Consider the following 10,150-nt stretch of genomic DNA (forward strand, 5'->3'; position numbering starts at 1 on the left):
GCTCCTCTATCAGTTTTAATAGTTTGCTAAAGTTAGTGTATATGCACAAAATACTTTATGGCCATAATGGCAAGATAGAGATGCTTGTATATGGTATACATATTACTCTGAACACAAATATCTAATTGTAATGAATTTCACAATGGCTTTGCTGCCCGTTAATGCATAAATTGGCATTGCATGCACAGATATATTGGTGTGGGGCTCTTTCATAAGTTGGCATGTTTTGAGTAACAATGGTGACAGGAAACATCAATAAGTTTCTACTACACTTGTATTATTAGTTCAAAGTTAGTACTAATTTGTCTTCAATGCTAACTTTATATGCTGTACCTTTAACTAATTTCAGTTTTGCTCAAAATTGCACATATTTTCGAAATTTGCGTCACCGCTGTTACACTGTCACCGTTGTTACACTCGTCAACTCATCTAACTATAGGATTAATTTGAGTGAATTTTACATGTAACAGTAATTTGTGGCGTTGTTGATGTTCTCATGTATGAGTTACTCATTATATTGTAAATTTAAGTTGTTGTGGGAACTTAACAAGCATCTTCTAGCAAGTTAGCAAACGGTTGCTACCTTACAAATGTATTACTAAGACTTGAGACTCCGATACTGAGAATGGTTCAAAATTTAATCAAATCTACACATGGGAGTAACTTGTAACAAGTGCTTGAAACAGAATATTATTAGGTGGAAAGTCTGCTGGTCATTTCTGCTTTCTACATGGGTAAGACAACATCTGCAGAGCAGATGTGTAAATATCGTAAAAATACGTCAATATTCAAAACAATAAACTCAATATTTGACCGCCCAAGCTAGTCAAAATAAAAGAGTAGAACAAAATAAAGAGCTCAACTTACAGATGATCAATTGGAGGAAACTCGAAAAAAAGCAAGAATTAGAGTTAAGCAATACAGAGATCGGGAAAAAACTTTTGAAAGTAAAATCACCAGGTATGTACACCCATTTTTTTTAAAACTTAATGCTTTACTACATCTGCGTACATTATGGATGTTTTAAGTTAATGTTTCAAGTATCTTGTAAAAAATGTCATTAAAGTTTGTATTCATTTTTTGTAGCAACCACTTCCCAATTTGGCAACCCACAATCTGAAGATAAAGCTGTAAAAAGATTGATCGAGCACTTCTAAACAGCCCAAGCAAAGGTCACCAGACGGTTGTCAGAAGATGGCAATAGAGATGAGGAAAGATAAAATAAAACAAATAGAAAAGTAAAAGTATGCCATTGGAAAGTTTTAACTTTTACATAGATCCTGATGACCATGCAATCAGTGATCCAGATAGTGAGTGCAATTCCGAACCCAACAAACAACTAGCAAGCACATTGAAAGAAGGTGATTTTGTGCTAACATTGCTGCTTGAAAAAAAAACTTCTAGGCATTATGTAAGAGTGGTAAACAGTGTAGATGCCCTCAAAGCTAAAGTGCAGTTTTTTTTAGAGTGAAGCCAAAAAACACTTTTGTTGTTAATATAAAAAATATAGCATGGGTAGAATTTCATCACATAGCCAAGTCACTGTCTTGTCCTAATCTCTCTAAAAAGAGGTCAGTAATGTTTTACAGAAGATTTAGAGCATGCAGAATGCTCTAAAACATCTTGTTAGTACATTCTCACAATTACATGATCAATATTCATTTTTTCATTTTCATATTTTCAATTTCATATTTTCACTTTAGTGTGACATATTATACATCATTCGAAAGAGCTTGTTAAGCTCTAAGAGAATATCTAATTTAAAATCATCTTAAATGCAATACCAATCTTTTATAATTAAATTTATGCTCTATTTGTAACAATGGTGATCATGGATAGACCCAAATATGAAATACTACAAAATATGTAAAATTTTAAGGTGCTTTGATTCTGAAACTTTACAGAGAAATCCGCAGTCATGTTTTAACAAGTTGTAAGAGCTATAGCTAACGCTATAGCTAGCTATAGCTAACCATGGTGAAAGCTTTCAATAATAAACTCCTCACAATTTCAGCATACAACAAAACGAAATAACTAATAAAAATGATAAAACGAAACATGTTCAAACAAAATGTTTGAATTTTGGACTTTCTTCTCTAATAACAACCTTTGTAATGCTGGCTACCAAACAGAAGACTGCAACAATATATAGTAACAAAAGCTTTAATATATACTGCAAAAAATTTTTAAGAGTTACTTTTGCCTGACAAAGAGTTTTACATTTGTATAATGTATGGGCTATAATTATAAAAAATAAATTATAATGCAGTGTTGAGTTGAGGCAAAACACACTAGCATGCTGTCTTCTAGGTTACCCAGTCAGGTATAGTGTACTGCTATCAGTGCGATGTTAGCTCTACTTCAGTTGATTGCCTGAGCTCTTCATTTAACTACAAGATAACTGTTGTCTGTTTTGTATGATCTCATTCTATGAATGGATATAGCTGCACTCAATTGTATGAGACCAATATTAACATGGTCATCCTTTATATTTTTTTAATATTATTTAATCACATGTCTTAAGTGTAATCACGTTACTACACGTGTTGTGATGAGGAGAAAATAACTCACATTGCGACGCATGTCGGACCCATGCAATCCAAAATCAAATCCCTGAAGAACTTCTTGAATATGTGAATTTCTAAGTTGTCGCTGTTGGAACTATTGTGAATATTTTGGCTACTTTCTCCATTGAAACCTGAGTTATATTGCTGAGAGTGTAATCATCTACTGCAGTTGTCTCCCTTTTCATATTTTACACGCTGATGGGTTTAGCAGTAATCTTTACTATAATAAGAGCCGTGTATGTTCGTCTGTTCGGAGCCATGCTAAGAGACTTAGGAAAAAAAGACCAACTCACACAGGATTTGAACCCCTAGCATCAGATGCAACAGTCAAACACTCTACCAATACACAACCCAGTCTCCTTCCTCGGATTTGGGATAATTAAGCAAATAGTGATTACTCATGAAGATTTCTCATAGCGCATGAAGCTCTCAGTAGTAGTAGTTAGTAGTAGTAGTAGTAGTAGTAGTAGTAGTAGTAATAGTAGTAGTAATAGTAGTAGTAGTAGTAGTAGTAGTAGTAGTAGTAATAGTAGTAGTAGTAGTAGTAGTAGTAGTAGTAGTAGTAGTAGTAGTAGTAGTAGTAGTAGTAGTAGTAGTAGTAGTAGTAGTAGTAGTAGTAGTAGTATTAATAACAAAACTATAATTCCATTCATTCGTGTTGATGTCACAGATGTTTTAGAGAGATATCTGATAGTATACAAAAGCAGTTTGTTAGGAAGTCAACTATCATAGATTTGTTATCATAGATTTGTCAGCATTTCATCTGTATTTGATTAACAGTCAAAAGACGCTAGTTGCTAGGTAATTTTGTTAAACTCACTAGCAGTAACGGTTTGGATGCTGCCTTTCTACCTTTATCAATGCACTCATTATTTAGATATTCAGTCGACCATAGACATAGAAAGTATAAGAGTTATAACATTCTCTGAACTGATGCTATCGATACATGCAAGAACATAGACACAAATTATGTACCTCTTGTTTAACGTCTTCTCCCTCTGGTATAGGAATAGTTGACTCCTTCAGCAAGCTGTGGGTGGTTGCCTCTGACACGTCAAGAGCCGGAACTACTCCAGGTTTTGTCATTTTTCAAACTGTACTTATTACTAACTGCGCGTATCTCTCTTTTTGTTCAGCGGTATACCAATTCCACATGCAGGTAGATGAAATACTTCATATTATGTAAGTTTCAATTGAGATGCGGGAATCACCTCAATGGTCTAGAAATCTTATGTAATAGCTGAAAGCATTGAGTAGAGTAATAGAGTTAGGAAAATGAGACAGCGATTCATGATATAGAGACAGTGCTCCATGAAATAGCTATGGCTACCATGGACAGCGTATGTCTTATATTGTTATGACAGCGCCATCATCACTCCAATACTATTGCTATAACATAGAAATGCTGCCTGACTCCAGCAGAACGCTTTAGGCTCATCAGAGACCCCATAATACATAATTTATTTCTGATAATCAGTAAACTATAATAGTAGGGCTGTGTTTCAATATGCTAAAATTTAATACATTTATACAAAGTTATTTTGATCATACCATTATTATATCATTACTGTACTTTGGGTTTGTTTTTCTTTTGAAAGTTTTTTAAAAGCGATTTCAAAATCCATTACGTATTTCTTTTTAATTTGTAATCTTCAATGTGCTGTTTCAATTTCAAATGTGCCGTCACACTCCAACTTTCGGTTCTTCCTAAGGTCATTCACTAAATTTTTAAAGCTAATTGTTTTTGTAGACAGTAGTATTATCTCGAGTAGGAATTCTCTCTGCATTATCTCTCCGTTCGATTAGACAAACTATCTGACAAACTAGTACTATTATATATACTACTATTAGACAAACTGTACCTATATTGAGAGGTAATAGTATCATCCATCAAAACTTTGAATATGCCGAGCTTTTGCTGCAGCAGTGATCTTATTTATACACACCCTTGCATGCACTCGTTGTTATTAGTAATTCAACATGTTCATTGTTTTTATTATGTTTTTTAATTTGTATAAATTGTATCAGTATCAAATCATTTTTCATTGTAGTCATTGTAGCAGAACAGACTATCTAGCCATTACTTGCTAATTGTTTCACATTCAAGTACCTTTATAGTTGTTTTATTTTTTTTAAATTTATTTGAGCTGCACAAAATACTTTTTTTATAATATAGAGTGCAAAAGTTAGAATGGTAAATGTTGTAAATGTTAAATAAAAATAAATTTTTTGTACAGAAACTTTTTATTACCCCGGCAGCGCTGCGCATTCAACAAGTATCTATATTGGAAGAGTAGAGATCATGACTTGTCACACATGCAGCAATTGAAATAGACCAACTATTGCAAATATAAGCTTAGATTTTACAACATCAAGTTAATACCTACAATGAATTTTCACTTCTTTCTGCTACCTGCAGCATGTGAAAATAGACAGAACTCACTGAAGGCACCTTCACTCCATTTAATATTTTCTATCCTGTAGTGTTTAACAGTCAGCTTTAATACAGCTTTATTTGACTCACTATCAGAGATTTATTGAAAAAATAATTGTAGTGACTTGAAACTTTGCATGTGAAAGACAACTGCTCAAGTGATGGACAATTGCTCAAGTGACTGACAACTCCTCAAGTGTTTGACAACTGCTCAAGTGACTGACAATTGCTCAAGTGACTGACAACTACTCAAGTGACTGAAAACTGCTCAAGTGACTGACAACTGCTCAAGTGACTGACAATTGCTCAAGTGACTGACAACTGTAACTGCAAAAGAAAATAACAGGAGAAAAAGGATACTGCATGACAAACTAGGAAACTACAAATGTAAAATAACATTGTAATTAGTGGTTGTCAATATTTTAGTTTTCCTTATACATGTGCAAACTGCGAATCTATTTATGTTTGCACAGTATGTGGTTTGTACCTCGAAATACCTATGTAATATAATTATAAGGAGTTGTGTTTCCAGTTCTAGCACAGGCTGAGCTATGTTCTTATGAACAGCAGTTGTCTTTCCAATGTTCAAATGCCTTGATTGTCTTTTCAGAATGTATTGTTCACGATTTGTATTTCAAAGATGAAATAAAGCAAACCACATAGTCTTTTACAACTTCTAAGCTGTCATCATTTGGACTCATTCGCTAGGAGGTCATATGGAAGGAATAAATATTCTGTTTATTTTTTTGTTTACAATAAAATAAACAGAACTTGCATTACAATAAATTATTTTGATGCTTTCTACTTGATCAGACTTTTTGGTATGGTAACAATCGTCTTTACTGCTAAACTTCCAACCTCAATTTCTCCAGGTCCCCTCTTCAGTGGTAGGAACCCATTAGCAAGCACCAAACATCTTTGAGAAGAGATTCTTAATTACAGCTTTTATATTTCGGAATAGTCATTCTATCAGTTGTATCAACACATTATATTGATATATTTTGAAATAAAAGATAAAATGGTATTGTACCAGCAAGTTACTACGGTTATTTGAAAAGTGAGTAAAATTAAGTTAAATTTTATAACATAAAGAGAAAGTACTAGCATGTCAATTGTTATAACATAGATAACAATTGACATGCTACCACTGAGTGAGAGAGAGCTAGCGAGAGAGCTAGCAAGAGAGAGAGAGCTAGCGAGAGAGCTAGCGGAGAGAGAGAGCTAGCAAAAAAGAGAGAGCTAGCGAGAGAGCTAGCGAGAGAGAGAGCTAGCGAGAGAGAGAGCTAGCGAGAGAGAGCTAGCGAGAGAGAGAGATCTAGCGAAAGAGAGAGAGCTAGCGAGAGAGAGCGAGCTAGCGAGAGAGAGAGAGAGCTAGCGAGAGAGAGAGAGAGCTAGCGAGAGAGAGAGAGTGCTAGCGAGAGAGAGTGCTAGCGAGAGAGAGAGCTAGCGAGAGAGCTAGCGAGAGAGCTAGCGAGAGAGCTAGCGAGAGAGCTAGCGAGAGAGCTAGCGAGAGAGAGAAAGCTAGCGAGAATGAGAGCTAGCGAGAATGAGAGCTAGCGAAAATGAGAGCTTGCGAGAGAGAGAAAGCTAGCGAGAATGAGAGCTAGCGAGAATGAGAGCTAGCGAGAATGAGAGCTAGCGAGAATGAGAGCTAGCGAGAATGAGAGCTAGCGAGAATGAGAGCTAGCGAGAGAGAGAGAGCTAGCGAGAATGAGAGCTAGCGAGAGAGAGAGAGAGCTAGCGAGAATAAGAGCTAGCGAGAGAGAGAGAGAGAGAGAGAGAGAGAGAGAGAGAGAGAGAGAGCTAGCGAGAATGAGAGCTAGCGAGAGAGAGAGAGAGAGAGAGAGAGCTAGCGAGAATGAGAGCTAGCGAGAGAGAGAGAGAGAGAGAGAGAGCTAGCGAGAATGAGAGCTAGCGAGAGAGAGAGAGAGCTAGCGAGAATGAGAGCTAGCGAGAGAGAGAGAGAGAGAGAGAGAGAGAGAGCTAGCGAAAGAGTCAGTTGTTATAACATGGAGAGAGAGAGAGCACTAGAAAGTCAATTGTTCTAACTTAATGAGAGAGTGCTAGCAAGCCAATTGTTATAACTTAGAAAGAGTGCTCTGCTAACAAGTCTATTGTTATAGCTTTGAGAGAGAGTAATAGCAAGCCAATTGTTATAACATAGAGAAAGTGCTAGCAAGTCAATTGTTATAGCATAGAGAGAGAGTGCTAGCAATTTAATTGTTATAACTTAAAGAGAGAGAGAGCTAGCAAGTCAATTATTATAACTTAGAGAGAGAGTGCTGTGCTAGCAAGTTTATTGTTATAGCTTTGAGAGAGAGTGCTAGCAAGTCAATTGTTATAACTTAGAGAGAGAGAGTATGAGCAAGCCAATTCTTATAACTTAGAGAGAGTATGAGCAAGTCAATTGTTATAACTTAGAGAGAGAGAGAGTATGAGCAAGTCAATTGTTATAACTTAGAGAGAGAGAGAGTATGAGCAAGCCAATTGTTATAACTAGGAAGGTAAAATTTAGTTTTGAGGATTTAGTGCTTTAGCTATCCATCTCGTTGTTTCACTCAGATGTGCTCTAAAGATATAGTTGAACGGCTGATATCATTTTCTGACTGAGAACTGTCCAGACAGGATCACCTCCATTTTCAGTTTGTCTACCTAATCTATCTTGCTCTTCAATGAGTGATGCACTGGCACCGCTAGAAGTAACACTCAGCTAGAAGTAACACCCAACTTTATTGCTTTTTAGCAAGTCAATGAATAAGTTAATATAGAAATAGTAATTTATATAAAAGTTATTCAAGGAACGTTGAGAACAAGAAGTGAGCAAAACTCGCAGAAGATCTGAATAACAGGTTATAAGGATAAGTATTATAAGGATAATCAGAAATGCAGATTGACATGATAGTGTCTGTCGCAGTTACTTCCACATCATCCATTCACTGGTAGTGGAGTTAGTTGAGTTCCAGCTAGTCTCATTCCTAGCCCAACTCCAGTCCCCGTCCCAGCCCCAGTCATCGATATATCCACAGAAACCCCTAACCCCGACCGTCATTTCGAGTGTGGTGGCAATCTGCAAAACACATTCATTCTTATTGGATTTACTGCATCCTTTGGCAAAGTCCAAAATATTTTAACAAATCATTGCAGCCATTTTAGAATGACAGTTTGCTTTAAGTAGATGCATTTGGAGATTGAAGTGGCAGGTAACAGCCTGAATAATGCACTAGATGCAGCTGTCCAAATGTCAATTACCGCTGCAATTAGAGTGACCAATCCAATAGCGATGGCCCAAGAGGTCCAGCATTTAGCTTGGCGTAGTCTCATTCTATGCGCTGCATAATTTCCTTTCTCTCCCTCTTGCTGAGCAACCATAGCATGCACGAGGCCAATTAATCCGAATGGAAGGCAGCAGAAGATAGCAGAGAGCAGTCCGCAGACATACCAGCAAGTGGTGCTTGGCGGGTTGGCCTTGCAACAAAACATTGCTATTACACATTGATAAATGGCCATGCTTTGCCAAGAATAAGAGTCAATCACCATACAAGCCTTAAAAAATACTTAATAAAAGTGGCAAAGACATACAAATAATGTAACTTATAAAACCACCATATACCGGTATGTTTTTGAAATTTGCTCTAAAGCATCTATGAAAGTTGTTATATTTCCCACCTTTGGGTCAACTGAAGCTACTTGAGGCATGGGCAATGATGTATACACAGGCTTGCTATCTGGTATCCCAGCTTTCGTCATCTTTGCTTCCTTGAGTAAAATTTGAGTATCACCTCGTTTCTTCTACTACATCGACTGGAGGCAGCTGTAAGCCTCTGGCAATTCAGACCTATTGATTTTTTATGGTTCACTATTGGTTGAATTACCATAACGGACATTGTTATTGGTTGGCTTTGCACAACAGGCATCATAATTGGTTAATTTTGCACAACAGGCATTATGGTTGGTTAATTTTGCACAACAGGCGTTATGATTGGTTGAATTATTAAAAGAGTCACGATGATGTAATAGAACAAATAAGTATACTTGGCAGATGGCCTGAGAAAGACTAAATTATATGTTTGCTATAATATATGTAAATGACTACACCATCATTTCCTACAGGTGTAATCTCATATATAGTTCATATATAGTTTACCGGTTATCACATTCAAGTTCACTTCAGCATAATACATTAGATTACGCTTGACTGCTTATCAATACGTACTGGTGAGTGCTCATTGTACAAATTGTTATTTTAGTGCAGTTTCACAAAGAGAAAAACGATACTGATGTCAGAGTTTGGGGAGGCTCAACACCCTACCTTATTCTCCCTTTAGTTTTTTATTGATCAATGGCTGTCAATCAAGTGCACTTGGCAGTTCGATGAAAATAACTTTCCGCTGATGACTAGAAGGAAAACAAATTTCTTCTGTCATGCAGCAGAAGTTCACGTAATAACAGCGAGAGACCTCACTATAAACAATAACCATGTAGCTGCGACTCCCATCAACATATTCCAAGTTCTTCGTTCTAAGATATTACATTAAAGTCTGCTTAATGTAACATGTTATAAAGTAACTGTGGTCTACTGGGTGGTCTACTGGGTGGTCTACTGGGTGGTCTACTGGGTGGTCTACTGGGTGGTCTACTGGGTGGTCTACTGGGTGGTCTACTGGGTGGTCTACTGGGTGGTCTACTGGGTGGTCTACTGGGTGGTCTACTGGGTGGTCTACTGGGTGGTCTACTGAGTGGTCTACTGGGTGGTCTACTAAGTGGTCTACTGGGTGGTCTACTGGGTGGTCTACTGGGTGGTCTACTGGGTGGTCTACTGGGTGGTCTACTGGGTGGTCTACTGGGTGGTCTACTGGGTGGTCTACTGGGTGGTCTACTGGGTGGTCTACTGGGTGGTCTACTGGGTGGTCTACTGGGTGGTCTACTGGGTGGTCTACTGGGTGGTCTACTGGGTGGTCTACTGGGTGGTCTACTGAGTGGTCTACTGGGTGGTCTACTGGGTGGTCTACTGGGTGGTCTACTGGGTGGTCTACTGAGTGGTCTACTGGGTGGTTTACTGGGTGGTCTACTGAGTGGTCTACTGGGTGGTCTACTGGGTGGTCTACTGGGTGGTCTACTGGGTGGTCTACTGGGTGGTCTACTGGGCTAG

At 37.5% G+C, this 10,150-nt stretch overlaps 2 protein-coding genes across 2 annotated transcripts; one reads left to right on the forward strand and one right to left on the reverse strand.

Moving 5' to 3' along the window:
* Window positions 1-7,712: 7,712 nt before the first annotated feature.
* On the reverse strand, window positions 7,713-8,788 carry LOC137391790 (uncharacterized). Its single transcript, XM_068078322.1, has 3 exons — window positions 8,668-8,788; window positions 8,251-8,466; window positions 7,713-8,068 (listed from the first exon to the last, which is right to left on the reverse strand). The coding sequence occupies exons 1-3, from the start codon at window positions 8,746-8,748 to the stop codon at window positions 7,916-7,918; spliced, it is 450 nt and encodes a 149-aa protein (XP_067934423.1). The 5' UTR covers window positions 8,749-8,788; the 3' UTR covers window positions 7,713-7,915.
* A 218-nt stretch (window positions 8,789-9,006) lies between these two features.
* Window positions 9,007-10,150, forward strand: LOC137390678 (uncharacterized transmembrane protein DDB_G0289901-like). The gene is made up of 2 exons (XM_068077003.1): window positions 9,007-9,011; window positions 9,565-10,150. The coding sequence occupies exons 1-2, from the start codon at window positions 9,007-9,009 to the stop codon at window positions 10,148-10,150; spliced, it is 591 nt and encodes a 196-aa protein (XP_067933104.1).

This window comes from Watersipora subatra, chromosome 3 (genome assembly GCF_963576615.1).
Source record: "Watersipora subatra chromosome 3, tzWatSuba1.1, whole genome shotgun sequence".
Taxonomy (NCBI): Eukaryota; Metazoa; Bryozoa; class Gymnolaemata; order Cheilostomatida; family Watersiporidae; genus Watersipora; species Watersipora subatra.